The following is a 16,167-nucleotide window of genomic DNA, read 5'->3' as shown; positions in this document are numbered from 1 at the left end:
AACCGCATTGTCCCTGTGGAAAAGAACAAAATGGGTTAAGGGATCGGATAGCGACGTTTTCATTAAAGACTAAAGTGTGTCTGATGTGCTTTCAGGTACCGCAAGAAAATACGTGAAAACGTCGCTATCCGATCCCTTAACCCATTTTGTTCTTTTCCACAGGGACAATGCGGTTCAAATTGGGCATTTAGTGCTACTGGGTCCTTAGAAGGGCAGCACTTTAAAAAATCAGGAAGACTAGTACCATTGAGTGAACAGCAACTTGTAGACTGCTCCGTTTCATATGGTAAACCATGGATGCCAGGGTGGCTTGATGACTAACGCGTTTAAATACATCAAAGATGCTGGTGGAATGGAAAGAGAATCAGATTATCCATACAATGCTGAAGTAAGTAGTCATGGTATGATGTGATTTCCACCACAACAACAATGCATCACAGTCATGATTTAACAAAACATACTATATACACCTGGTTCCTGATGCATGCACGCACGCTCCCATGTACACAAACATACGAAGCAAAATCGCTTGGGCTCTTTACAAGTAGGTTTTAGATGGTATTAACTCGTATTTGTAACTAGAGAGAACCGATCATAGGACACAGAGGAAGAATATTACACTTAAGATTATACAGGATTTTGAAATTTTGTGTAGGCAAATTGGCTGCACGTAGCCACCTAAAATATTTTGTTTTTCAAAAAATAAACATGGTAGGCCTAAAAATCATACTTCATCTTAAAGTTGACACACTAATAATTATTATTGTAATACTTTTAACGCCACAGCTCATACACAAATGTACTTTGTAAGTGTTTCAATTTGTGTTCAATTTCTTGAGCATGAGGTTTTTTGGGAAAGAGGCCAGGAAAATATGGGGAGAGGGTCCGATTTCATTGCGATTTCGGATATGTGTTACAAACAAACCAATAAAATAATTTACCTATTTATTCTTTCGATAGGTCGTCCTGATTTGAAACACTAAGCTTACATTTTCACAGAAATCAATGAAATGATAGGGTAAATGTCGTCTTTTTTGCAACGACAATATTAATGTAGTGTGCCACTATATATATCGACACAATTATTCCCTACATTATTTCTTTGAAGTATCAGCTAACACATGCATATCAAAATTTTATGAATCAGCTAAGGGAAACATTAAAAATAATTTATTTTATCTCAGCATATCAGGCCAATTAAAATGGAGTTTTGAGATATGCACAGATTTAGGTTCAAGTACTCACATTTTCTGCTATTTCACTGCAAAAAAGTGTTTATATTTAAACACCATATTGTATTTATCAGAGCAACACTTAATAAACACATAATTCATGTTAATGGTATTAGTGTTTGTAATATAACACCAAGTGTTAATTTATGAACATTAGTGTTAGAACCATTAACATTAGTGTTAGACCATTAACATGAATTATGTGTTTATTAAGTGTTGCTCTGATAAACACAATATGGTGTTTAAATATAAACACTTGTTTTTGCAGTGTTCACAGTATCAATTCACAATCCCATAATATTCCAGGTGCAGTGCTTCTGTATTACTACTGATAATCCTTACTGCATGGGAAGTATCAACTGATTTTCACAAAACTTGCATAAATTGACACATTTCTGCCAAAACTTCCACACTATCGATATCATGTTCAAATCATGTGCAAAGTTGTTTACAATGGTAGTTAGTGTTGCCAGGACCAAGGTGATAGTACTTATTTTAAAGATTTTGTCTAGTATAGTGCTGGTTGAATACTCATGCTCCACTGTGCTCATGCTTCAGTGATTTTAGAAATCAAATGAAAGTGATAGGGTTGCCAGTTAATGCACTGGCAACACATGAAAAAATAATCACTATTCGCTGGAATAGTGTGATGTCATAATACAGCCTGTATGCCTACTTTGGTTCAAGGACATGTTCCCAGTCATGCATGGTTCCTATTGACTTTGTGTTGATCAAAAGAAGTTTACATCCACCTAAATGGCATTATCTCAAAAACTAGACAGTTTTAAGAGCTAAAAATTTGTCCAGTTATAGTAATTAGTAAAATAAATCATAATATCCTGCTTACATGTCTTAAAAATGTGAAGTTTTGTCAGAAATTATCATATTCTTTTTTACCAACTGGTTGGTTTCCAAAAATCCAATTGGTCATACTGTGTAAACATGGTACACAGGGGACTGTCCTTGAGAGGTGCTTGAACCAAAACACCTCAAATTGTATGCATGGCTGTCTTTATCCAAGGTGATGATGTAATGACTATTCCAGCGAATAAGGGGGCACATCACTAAATAAATGTCCCATTGAAATACATGTGAAAATACAAGAAAGTAACCAGGTGCAATAATTATGAGTCCTGGGGAGGGTAGAATGGGAGGGGGAGGGAAACAGTTTTTGGCAAACATTTACAGTGCATCTTTATAAGGCTTGGGAAACACTATCCTACAGAAACATTCAAATCTGCAATGAATTTCCTGCTTGCATCATAATATCTAGGCCATTTAAAGTTTGCATATTGGCCAATTTATGCTTGCCGGGAGCAGGGGAGGGAGACGCGAAATGTTGGCATACCTTTTAAAATCTAACCCACGGGCCCCATGTATATTTGGGATTCCCCTTCCAAAGAAAAAAATGATAGCCCCTCACACCTTTCTTTCTTCCATGAGTTACACCAAATGCGGAAGGATTTAGTGTAGTGTCCCTTAAAACAAGAACTTTCTTTAAAAAAGAATTAGTGCTGTGGGATATCTAGAACAAATAACAATAATTAAAAAAATACTTTGTTGATACAATTTTTTCAATCTACATCTCTGAGATGTTTATACATATACTTCATAAATAAAAATAAAAAAACAAAAGACAAGTTGAGTGGAATATTCACCCTACGTAACCTTAAGGGATCTAGAATGAGCGTTTATGGCGTTTCGACAGTATTTTTTGTGGGACATGAGAGCACCTCAGACGTATCGAATTGCATTCTAAATACGAAGCATGTCTTTCTGATATCAATAATTTACATTTTTGATATTCACGATATAATACAAATTTTATGACAAATTATTAAAATTTGATATTTTTGATATATAACAGTCCTCGAAATAAATTGTATAAATCTAATGATATATTCTTAAAGTGTATGTAGCTGGGAGGAAAAGCCGACGATCAATAGAAAATTTTGACCTTTTATATTGAAGATATGGATTTTTTCCCAAAAGACCTATTTTTTTTGTTGTTATGGGAAAAAAAATCCATATCTTCAATACGAAAGGTCAAAATTTTCAATTGATCATCGGCTTTTCATCCCACCTACATACACTTTAAGTATAAATCATCAGATTTATAAAGTTTACTTCAAGTACTGTTAAATATCAAAAATATAAATTGTTAATGATTTGCCTTAAAATGTGTGTTACATTGCGAATTTCAAAAATCAAAATTATTTGATATCAGAAGGACATTCTTCGTATTCAGAATGCAATTGATATGTCTGATGTGCTCTAATGTCCCACAATAAATACTGTCCAAACGTTCATACCCCATCCCTTAAATTAAACCAATGTCAGGTTGTGTTCGTTGTAGAAATACTTTAGGGTACAGGTAAAAAAGTACCCCCTAATGAAGTTTATTCAAAACGGGTTTTCTATTATATGCTAAATGTATGTATTTGAAGCAGAATTTATTTCAGCGAATTGTAACAGCTCTTTTCTTGCAATGGTCCAGATATTGATGTCGCAGCGCACATTTAAACGAGCGTGTAAGTTGCAGCAAAATCATATTGCCTTGTGTTCAGATTCGAGATTCGTATGAAGGAAATCCAGTTTTACAACAATACCGTAAAAATCGATAATAAACACATGTGCATATTTACGAGTATTATGTTAACTTTTTAAATTTTCTTTCTAAATTTGTTCTAGCAACTCGTTATATAGGCACATATGCTTATTAACGATTGTTTATGGTTGTATGGCCTTTATTGATTTTTTTTATCATTATACTGTTTTAACTAGAATGGTAATTGCAAGTATGATAAAAACAAAGTGGTAGCCAAAGTTACAGGATATGTGGAGATCAGAAGTGGATCTGAAGATGAACTGCAAAACGCAATCGCCACTGTGGGACCAATATCAGTTGCCATAGATGCCAGCCATTTTTCATTCCAGTTCTATCATAGTGGTAAGTAGTCTAAAAACAGTGTTGCCAGACATTCTCGTGCCCAGGGTTTACTTTAACGCACAAAACACGCGTATTTACGCGTTCAGGCGCGTTCAGGCACTTTTCTGACTCCTTCAAATCCATAGTCCCAAAGTCCAATGCGAAAATCTTGAAAACGTACGGTTTCTGATATTGCAAGATTTGAATAGAGAAACACCCGATATTGTGCATTTATTCTCGGCTTTTGGCATTTAGGACCTACTCCCGATATGTAGGGCCCATCACATTTTGTCAGCATCGATCCATGTATGCAGTTTTAGTGATTGCGAGTCTCTAAAATTGTATAGTGTCAGTTTGAAATCTTGCAAATTGGGTTCGGGTCCTTTTTTCTGTTTAAATGATGCACCAAATATGTCTTCAATTGGACTTTAATTTTGCAAAATTTTCCCTCTCAGGGGGAACATCCCCCTCAGACACGCCCATGCGTATAGTGGATAAACAAGTGACCATTTTCGCTTTTGCTTTCGAAATTTGCCAATTTAGGCCCTATGTTTAACACAATTTATAGGTCTAATGGGGAACACGTGACAACGAAAGGCTTTATGGACCGTCATTTCACAATTTTCGGCTTTTCAACTCGTCGCTGTTTTGACATACTGGCGTATGACGATTTTTGGGCAAAATGAATTATATAAACTTTCAAAATCTGTGAAAGAAACTCTATATTCTCAAAGTTTTGAGACCTAAATGTAATTAGTTAATGAGATATGGCACTAATTAGTGTGATACGACATTATGTAAACCCCCGAAAACGTCATTCTGTATTTTGACATACAGTCGTATCAATGATACGTCGGCATAGGCCACCGTGTAACTGTAGTTGTCTATTATTTTGACATACTGTCGTATCACAATGTCGTATCATTATTAATACATTTCAGGTTTTCAAATTGTGCATATTTTGGCATACTGTCGTATGAGTTTGCAGATTAATTACTACTAATTAGTGAATGAATAAACAGTTTGTATTATGTTGAGAACAAAGACAGATATATTATTGATTATATTCTTTGATAATAATAAACATATTTTACTTTGGTGCTCTCCAGTGGGTCTTCAAAAATTGGAAAACTTTAAATGCGATTTTCTCAAAACTGCATTTTTCGTCATACGCCAGTATGTCAAAACAGCGACAAACTGTTCAAACTTAAATTTTACACAGTAATAGTGCCCAAAATGGTCCACCAAATCGCTTCAATTAGGTCTTCATTTTGCAAAATTTTTCAAGTTCTAAGGGGGGGGGACATCACCCTGCGTAGTTGATAAACAAATGGCCACTTTCACTTTTGCTTTCAACAGCTTGCCGTCCACGAAAGACTCCATGGACTGTTCATTTCACAAATGTTCGGCTTTTTTTGACTAAATTTTTACATATTAAATTTATTAGTGCCAAAATGATCCACTAAATTGTTTCAATTAAGTCTCCATTTTGCAAAAGTTTCTTACTTCTCAGGGGCATTTTTGAATATTATTTTTTCTTTTAAAACTGCCCCACCCCTTCTGACCACCCCCCCGGATATACGCCTATGGCTCCAAAAAGCACATATTGTTAAAAATGTCTTCAAAAATAATATTATAAAATACCCCTTGGGCAATGTTTGTGACTCCTTCAGAGGAAAATTCACAATTGAAAGAGTAAAAAAAAAAATTGAAAATACCCTTCAGCAAAATGCTTAAAGAAAACCCTGCTCGTGCCATTTATAAAGTAGTCTAAGAACCGGTATAGTGAGTACTATCGCCTGCCGGAGATGTCAGCCATTCATTATCTACCAAAAAACGTTTCAAAACGTAAAAAGGGGCCAAAGTTTAAAAAATCTTTCCTGTGTGGCTTTTCACCCTTTTTTAAACTTGGTCCCATTCAGTATAGTAGTAATTTCTACTATTAGGTTTAAGACTGTTCAAAAGCATAGGTTATGTATTATCAAAATCATTTGAAGGTTTATGTTTTATTATATTGCGTGTTCATAGAGAGTAGTAGAGTATTATATATACTTAGCAAATTGACTGTCTGTCAACTTGCACATAGGCCCTACATCTGTACATGAGGCGCAGAATCGCACAAGACGATGAAGAATTTAACAAAGCGAGTATTTGCTACTTTTGCTTAAATCAAAATACATTATAACGTCTTTACGGAAAAACTTCAATCACGCACGAACATTAATTCTAATTCATTTACTCTACAAAATGAACAATGACAACTAAGAAAACAAACAAGTAGCCTAAAGATGACTTCATATGGGTCTTTAGAAACTTTCATACTTTAAACTTTGGCCCCTTTTTACGTTTTGAAACGTTTTTGGTAGATATTAATTCTTTTTTGAGGTAAAAGAATATTGCGCAGTAAGTGGGTTCTTTATAGCCATGCGAGGCGACCTAGTTGGATATCCATATTTCGCGGTTAATGGTTCTTTGATTTGCGGGGCAAACTAGTTGGATATCCATATTATATTTCGGGATGAGTGATTTGTTTTTTGAAGCTTCGAGGGACAAACTAGTTGGATATCCATATTTCGCGCTGAGGGGTTTCGATATCCTCATTTCGAGGTTAGTGGTTTTGACGACCACCCCAATCAGCTGCATGGGGTAAGAATTGTTTAAAAAAATAATAGCTGAACCCAATAGTTCAGCGAGGGACTGGAAACGACATATTGATGACTATAATAGAGTGTATTCAATAAACCCAAGCAGAACGAGAGCTGCTAAGTAACCGTTATCCATAACCATAAACACATGCATGATCAGACAACGAGTGTTCAATTCCCTCATAGCTTCCCACGTTGTACACACGTCAGTCGAATTTGGCGGTGTTGGTTTGTTAGCCCTCCAAGCTATAACATCGTTCACTTTTTGTTGAACTTTGTATGTGGGCCTCACTGTAATAACATAAAGATCAGTCTGAACAGTGTGATATCATTTCAAGAGGTCACTTCACATGATTAAGCTAAACAGCCTAATTCGGCCCTGATTTGGTAAAATGATCTAACTTGAAATTAAAATCGCTGTTTCGAGAAAAAAGAGCTTTAAAGTTTGAACACTTGACGTTTTTTTTTTTTTTTAAAATAAATTATTAAACAGATCTAATGTCTTAGAAAATATATAAATCTCATTATTTGGTGCAGAAAAAAATTAAGAGTCCCACGTAACATCGCATGGTAAAAAGTGAAAAGTAATTGAACAAAATGGTGTTGTTCAACGATGTTTTAATATAAAATTATACACTGACTTTCGTACAAAAGTACTTTATCAAAGTGAGCAAAACAACCGCGACACTCCCATCACGCGCCACTACAACGAAATTCCCCATATTCCGTCTGATCTTAAAGTCACTGGCCTTCTCCAAACCTCAGGTTCAGATCACTAGCGTTGGTTGAAGGAACAACATTATAATCAATCAATCAATTTATTTCATCCATTCATATACATACTATATGCCATTACGGAACCCTTGCTGGCCCTGATAGCATCGGACTTAATGTCCAATTTTCTGCATTCAAACTTTAATTTCCTTTTGGTCACGCCCTGCCCATTTGGTAGATCTTCATTCTCTCCATTATAGCAGGTTTTTGTATTAATTTCTGTCTCTCTTTCTTTCTTTCTCTCTTTCTTTCTTTCTTTCTCCCCTTCTTTCTTTCTCTCTTTCTTTCTTACCTCCTTTCTTTCGTTTTTCTTTCTTTCTATCATAGGCCTACTTTCATTATTCCTTTCCTTTTTAGTTCTTTTTCTTTCTTTATTTCTTTCTTCTCTTTCATTTTTCTTCCTTGCTTTTTTTTCCTTTCTTTCATTCTTTCTTTCTTCCTTCCTTTCTTTCTTTCTTTCTTTCTCTCTTTCTTTCTTTCTTTCTTTCTTTCTTTCTTTCTTTCTTTCTTTCTTTCTTTCTTTCTTTCTTTCTTTCTTTCTTTCTTTCATAGGCCTACTTTCATTCTTTCCTTTCCTTTTTCCTTTCTTCATTTCTTTCTTCTCATTTCTTTTTCCTTCCTTTCTTTCTTTCCTCCTTTCTTTTTTTCTTTTTTCTCTATTTTGCTCACTTTGATAAAGTACTTTTGTTCGAAACGTCAGTGTATAATTTTTTATTAAAACATCGTTGAACAACACCACTTTGTTCAATTACTTTTCATTATTTGGTGGCATGATGTGATTTGAGGATGTCACCAATGAAAAGAGCGGCCTCACATTACCCATGATATGGATTTATCTCAAAATGTCCAAATTTCAAGTTATTGTCAATTCATTTTAAGCCAGTGGTAACCAGTAAAAAAAAAAAAGGGTGTAGCTTTGAATTGATGTGATGGGATTCAATTTTATTCAATATCTATGCCAACCAACAGATCGTTCTACGGTTTCACGATTTAAATTACTATAGGCCTATGGCCCTAGATTGCCGAGAAGGATTGATGCAAACATCATGCATGTGAAATGTTCCAAAGGTTAATGAACGAGAATGAAAAGAACAGATTAACTTTATCATGTTTGTCTCCCTATGCATGAGTGCGTATATGGCCTTTACAATATTTCCTTATGTTCTTGTTAGGTATGGGGTATTATTAAAATAAAAAATAGTTATATTAAATGAAATCCTGGCATAAATAAATCGTCTTCATTGTGCTCTCTCTAAAGCAAGTAGAAATAGCTTGTACACTTTCAACATGGCAACACGTTTTGACGTATCTATAATTAGTAAAACGATGTAGCTCAGCGGCCAGCCAACAAAAAGAAAATGTCTATAGTAGGCCCTTAGCTGGCCCTATACGTGAAACAAGATTTCTCTCTGAATTGGCCGTATTTTACGTGTAAGAAAATCAATCGCATTATCGTGTTCACTCAAAAATTTAGACTGGGCACTTCTGGGTTGGGTATCTATAGATTCTATAGAATTTAAGTATGATATATTTTCGATGGTAAATATATTTCACTTTCAAAGTTTGTAGTTTTCATAATTGCAATTTCTGAATATGATATAAAAAGCGGTAATAAGTCTATAAATGTAAGAGTATCGGATCATTTTGAATGTTAATAAATGCGAAACGCCGTCGGTAGACACCAGCAATATCAGGGATTGCCACGATTCTTGCAGTAGCTTTTATGAATAGAATACAATAGTGGATACAATAGCGGATACAATAGCGGAACAATAGAGCTCTCTTACGGGCAAATAAACCTCGTCGCGTTTTGCTAAATTTCACTTCTTCTTTTCATGAACTAACCGTTATTTTTTAAACTTGTAGGCAAAACATCTACCGATGTTTTTAATTCCAGTTGTGGTCTGTTGGGGACATTATTTCCATAATTATGGCCTAAATCCGGGCATAAAGGAAGATACACATCACAAATTTGTTGTCCCCGAATTTTGAGCCGAGGGGTGGGGTGTCCCCGGTCGGCATGGTTGTGATTCTGGTGGTAATGGTCTAAAAACAGTGCAGGTATTGCACGTTTGTTTGATGATAATTTATTCATTTTTCAAACAAAAATCATTTTACAATGTTCAATTCTAGACATGGACAATACCAACAGCTATCACACTAATAAACATACACTTTGAAGCTATTTTTAAGATAGATATTCGTTGCTATTTCAAATTATTAATCCTTTTCGGTTTTATTTTTAATTCTATAAATTGTACATTTGAGTACATATTTAGGCGCTATTTTACATATATTTTAAATTAAAATTAGCCAAATAATATGACTTATCCCTTACATTTTTCAGTATTCTTTCTGATGTTCTAATATCATTATACAAGTGTCTATCCCATGCAAAGATGCAAACAAGATTTACAATAAATACGCCATCATTGTTCAACTTTACTTAAAATGACAAAGTTTTACATTACATCAAACAACTGTGATTAATTACCATGCCAAAGATGCCAGCCATTCATTATTCCAGGTTTACCACATAATACTTAATACTTAAGTACATGACTAAGTGACTCTCTGTGAGGTGAGAATTTACGTTTCTTTCGATGCTGGATGTCCTATTATTTAAGATTGTTGACCTTTTTGTACATTTAGACCCATTTTTGGAACAGTTTCGTCCAATTTTTGCCCTTGAAATCCACCCTCCTTTGCCCCCTAAAAAATTCCTGCCTCAGGCACTGGTAAAGACCACTTACACTGTTCATTTTTGCACAAATATTTTGAAAGAATCGTTTGAGTGAACGCATGGTATGGTTTGATAAACGGTTTTGAGAAAAGATTTATTATCAATTAATTTTCACTGTAAAATTCAAAATGATTAAAAAAAAAAGATCGATATATGTGTTGCAGGCAATAAACATTTTCTTCAAGCATTTGGTTTCTCATTGTTATTTTTCACAGGTGTATATGATGAGCCCGTGTGCAGTACAACACAACTAGATCGCGGAGCCCTTGTTGTTGGCTATGGCACATACGAAACCAAAGATTACTGGCTAGTTAAAAATAGGTAAGTACGTATGACATTGTATGACATGGAAATTACCGTCTGCAGTCCTAGGAGCATGTTACAAACAGTGAGAGTGCTGTTTACGGGCTTGTACCGGGAAACGAGGTGAAAGACTACCCATACATTGAAACATATGTTGAATTCCCATCGATTTTTAACCGACTGGTTATAATCAAATATATGAGATATTGCCCAAAGGACCTCATTGAAACACACGTGAAACGCGTCTTTTCTTTGCGCGATGTTAGATCTTTTCGGCAACAAATTGAATATAAAAATACCACTAATCGATTGCAAATCAATAAAAAGTTAATATAATGTTTAAATGTACGGATAGTCTTCCGGGGCGTTGGCGTTTAAACAGCGCCAATACCAATTTCGACCCGTTCTGTACCCTGAAAGCAGACGCCTACTTTTTTTCAAAAAATGTGTTACCTTTTTTTTAGATCCAAGTTCATGTACAGATTATAACAAAAAAAAGTACAATTTAGAAAATACTATTAGGTAAACATATCACTTTGATTGCATTGACCTTTACTTGGTCGTCAGGGTAATTTCATAATCTACCACATAAGCTTTGTTTCAATAAATTCGGTGGTCGACAAGCGATGTAAGATAGGCCTATGGCTAATTATGTAAAAGCATAATAAAGGGTTCACAAAAAATAACTCCCCCTTAAAATTACAAAACATTTCTTTGCACCACTCGACATACATTTCGTTGATTTGAAAAATTTAAAACCTGTAAATAAAGGAATCATTTTCCTACCCTCCCAAAGTTCTTTTTAGAAAAATCTCTTCGGTTTGGCCAAAAATAATGACACTTTTCAAAAATGATGCTTTCAGATCCTATACATGTAGTGTACAAAACATTCTCGATATCAATGTTTTGATTGATTTAATGGTGTTTTTGTTTTCTTTAATTTTATGTATACGATAACCCAGTTATTCATGCAATCATTTTGCAGTATAAAACAATGATTTATTGACATGTACGGGGTATTTCTAGAAGGTTTTATTGAGCAGGTGTTTCAAAAATGGTAAAATCAATTTAGGAGTTACATAACATTTCTTGCATAACTTGACATTCATTTTATATATATAAAAAATTTAAAAGCCTGTAAATAAAGGCATCTTTTTGCTACCCTACCAAAGTTAACGCTTCTCAAAATCCTTTTGATTTGGTAAAAATAATCACATTTTTCAAAAATGATGCGTTAAAAATCCTGCAGTTTTCAACATCCCATGCATGCAATGTACAAAACAATGCAATGTTATGATTGATTTAATTGGGTTTTTTCCTTCACCTTTCTGTCTCTGATCCCCTATAGTCACCCATGCAACCATCATGTTGTGCAAAATAATGATTCGTAGAAGCAGAGAAGATGTTAGAAGCTAATTTTGACATAAATGAGGATGTTGAAAAGTGCAACTTTTTCCTAAAAGCAGCATTTTTGGAAAATGTGATTATTTAAATTAAAAACAAAAAGATTTTTAGAAGAACGAACTTTGGGAGGGTAGAAAAACGATTACTTTATTCACAGGTTAAAAAAATTTTCAAATCAACGAAATGTATGTCAAGTTACGCAAAGAAATGTTTTGTAATTTTAGGGGGGAGTTATTTTTTGTGAACCCTTTAGTATAAAACAGCTTGGGCTACTTTCGTGTCTTTGTCTATCAAAATTGATTGAATTGAGTTGATTCATAATGAAACATCTGTTCGGTGCTCATGGGTAATTTTAAACAAAATTAATTGAAATAAATATCGTCAATTTTAATTAAAAGGTATGTGTAATGGTCAGGAACCTGGTTTGGATTCCAGAGTGAGTGTGCTTGTAACAGACACAGCCACCAGAAAAGGACCAGCTCAGATCGCGCGCCAAATAAGTTTGCAGTTCAGAAATTGTATCTTTTTTCTCAGCCTTGAAAAAACTTTTGATATCAAATTTGTCATCAACCTTCGAAGGAAAGTGTATAGAAAATTATTACATAAATTATTTTGCCTTAAACTCATCAGACTCTGATTAAATGGGGATGGAACTAGTGGTGACTTTTTAACTTGGCTGTGTTAATCTACACCCTCCCTCGAGTCCATGGAGAACGACTGGTAATGTAGATTATATAACATTAAATAAACCAGATACATGGACCCTCCCAATCTATAGACAATTTGCCTTCCATTTCCCAGCATTTTGTGGGAGTTCACTTTTACCGCTCCTGGGTGAGACGAGTTTTGTATCACGTCTGTGGTGTCACTGTCTTGCTGTTTGTGTAAGCGGCTACTTAACCTGACCAATCAATGTAAAGTCTGCACAAAAAGTAACTCAGCTGTTATACATACGCCTATAGATTCACAACTAATAATTGTTTTCACAATATTTCAACATAATAAGACGGATAGTTTATTTACGCGCATTTTGATACCCCATTTGTCCAATTTTGTTCAATATTGACAATACAGCAGTGTTGTGAAAGAAAAATACCCCAATTTAAAAGTTGCAGTTATTTGTATTGATTTGAAGTAAGCGCGAAAGATAATGGCGTGTTTACTTACAGTGCTGGCATTATAACCATTGATCGCTGTAAACTGCAACTTTTAAATTCGGGTAGTTTTCTGTAAAAGCACTACTGTGTTGTTAATATTGAACGACATTTGACGAATGGGGTATCAAAATGCGTGTAAATAAATCATTCTTCTCGCTATGTTGAAATATTGTGAAAACAATTATTAGTTCTGAATCTATAGGCGTATTTCTAACAGCTGAGTTACTTTTTGTGCAGACTTTAGATCTCAGCAAGCAAGGCGGTATTTGAAGTGGTATTCATTGATAGTCTATTGATCACATCCAACCCGCGCGCAAAATGACAATAGAACTGGGCCATGCGCTGCATGTTATAGGCCTACCATGTTTGAATTGACAATGGGGCGGGGCTATCATAATTGACGCCACAGTCACATTACATAGCTTGATAATTAGTTGGAAGGGACTTTTCTATTCAAAACGAAGCAGTCTCGGATTATGAGAGCTATTATAAAAAATAAACAAGTTGGTCTGTAGATTAATTGAGTTTTCGTCGACACACAGTGCCCTGGGAGCACTATAACTTTGTTGCTAGCAGTTAGGGCTTAGGGGTGTGGGTATTAAACCGGGGTAATCTGTGGAGTGAAGGGGAAGGTGGTTTTAGCTCCAAGTATTTACCCGGAGATGGAACCAAGACTGTGGGGCAGTCTACACAATAACAACAAGTGTCAAGAATACGATGGTACCCGCAAACGTCGATTGTAATTAATGACTTTGATTGACACTTTTGATCCAAACACAAGGAATTGATCTCAAAATTTTCAGATGGTACTATCGCTGATGAAAAATTCCGAGGTAGGAATTATTCCCTGTATTTGGATCAAAAGTTTAAATCAAAATCATAAATTATACCAACACAGATGAACTTTAATGAACGTCAATTGCAATTGATTACGATGCGCAATAAAATTGAGCGGAGCATTCGAGGAGGTTATAATGATACAGTCGACTATAAACCAGTAATATCTTTTGTGTATGACTAGACCAGATCAGAGGAAGCCAAAGTAGTGACGAACAAGAATCAAATAATGAATGATATAATTGTACATTATAGTTTATATCATCAGTATTTATTTTTGTATCAATCACGAAGTCAAAAATCATGATCGTAGAATGGTATAACATTTAGTTTTCTTATCTTTTTCTTTATGCAGCTGGGGTGAAGGCTGGGGTTTAAACGGTTACATTAGGATGTCACGTAACAAGTCCAACCAATGTGGTATAGCCACAGTGGCCAGCTATCCATTGGTGTAAGAACAACAACCCATGCAGTATAGTTGCACAACCACATTTATCATAGAATGTTGTATGATCTGAAAAGGAATTAAAATGTACAGGCTGTTTTCGTTAATTTGTATGAGGACACCAATTCTGGTGTCAAATGACAATCCGCCGATGTCATCTGACACTCCAAGAGTATCCATTATAGTTTGAAATATTTATTTACGTTTCTCGTTGACATTTATGGGCTCAATTTTATTGATCCAATTTTATATTAATATAATTTAGATTATACATCCGCCCTGTCTACTTTCACCTATATGCCTTGCAGAAGACACTAACACTGATACAAAATTGGATCGATTGAGCCCATATTTATTGGTCGAGTTTTAAAAATATTTTGTATCATTATTAAATAATTTGAATCATTATCATGTTTTGAATCCAATATTTTTACATACTTAGATTCATCAAAACATAATAATAACAATAAGAGTACCAATAAATAAAGACAACCTTCATGCCGCCGACATTTTATCTTCTCATACAATACATTGTATGTTACGTTTTATTTTGAGAAAAATGAGATACACAGCGGAGAAGTAGTTAGTTCATGCATTGACACATAAAATATGGACAGTTTTAGAGGGTGTAGACATATATTGAATTCAGGGAAGATATTTACCCACAATGCAGTTCTCCCTTTTCAATCTACTGATTTGCTTTCTAGTGCCACATGGGTCGATAGTGATGAAATATACCTCAGCGAACAGAGCACACTGCAAAATATCGACCCATGTTTCGCCAGTCTATTCTCAAAATTAAAATTAAGGGAACCTGTACAAAAAAACGGGAGTGTCATTTGATGACGTAAGGTGATGTATCATGTTGCAAAGGATTCTGGGGATGGTTAGATATCTTCTCTGCATTAAATTATATTTCAACCCTTTCAACAATGAATATAAACATAAACAATATTCGGTGGATCATACCAGTATTTGCGATGTTATGCTTTTTTGTCTTCTATAATAAAAACATTATTACGTAGAAAGAAACTACAACTGACAATTTATTACTGGTTCTAGCCCGGAACCTTTTGCTGTGAATAGTTGATGTACGCCAATACTTTGAGGAGTGTATAGATTAAAACATTTAAATTTTTCAAAATGAACTAATTGCAATAATAGTCTCAAATTGTTTTTGCCTGGACAAGAGAAAACAAAAATATATAGTTTGCTATGTCTACGGAGTCTAGATTTAATGCTATGACCTATAAACTGTCAGGGTTACATACTCTATAGGTTTGTTGAACACGGGCTCTTGATACTATATAGAATAAAGAAGACTTCTCATAATTGTATTCATCATGATCATTCGCACAGACGAATAACTGGATACTATTTTCATTCAATTTAGAACATTTTGAAAGTTTGACCTGTGACATTGTTATTTTACCCTTTGACCTATACCTTATATAATTATGCATCCTTGAGACACATGACCATTTCTAGCAATTAACAAATTGACAAAAGACTGTGTTCATACTGACTTGCGTTAATCTGTCTGCACACAAAACAACATACAGTATTATCAAGTAAAAAAGCAGTAAATATCTGTGTTTTAAAGTGTTTTTATGATGCTGTGGACCACGAAATGCCCCTTTAACGAAGACATTAATAAAACGGAGATGGGAAATACAGCTAAATACTATATTATATTCT

The 16,167-nt window shown here is 34.6% G+C and overlaps 1 protein-coding gene across 1 annotated transcript; it reads left to right on the top strand.

The window, feature by feature from the left end:
* Window positions 1–83: 83 nt before the first annotated feature.
* Window positions 84–14,742, top strand: LOC140142165 (digestive cysteine proteinase 3-like). Its single transcript, XM_072164135.1, is given in 6 exon segments — window positions 84–95; window positions 163–293; window positions 295–388; window positions 4,017–4,182; window positions 10,539–10,644; window positions 14,380–14,742. Coding segments are annotated over 6 exon segments (609 nt in total). The 3' UTR covers window positions 14,480–14,742.
* Window positions 14,743–16,167: the final 1,425 nt, after the last annotated feature.

This window comes from Amphiura filiformis, chromosome 2, assembly GCF_039555335.1.
Source record: "Amphiura filiformis chromosome 2, Afil_fr2py, whole genome shotgun sequence".
In the NCBI taxonomy this organism is placed as follows: Eukaryota; Metazoa; Echinodermata; class Ophiuroidea; order Amphilepidida; family Amphiuridae; genus Amphiura; species Amphiura filiformis.
This window is presented reverse-complemented; position numbering and strand designations above follow the sequence as displayed.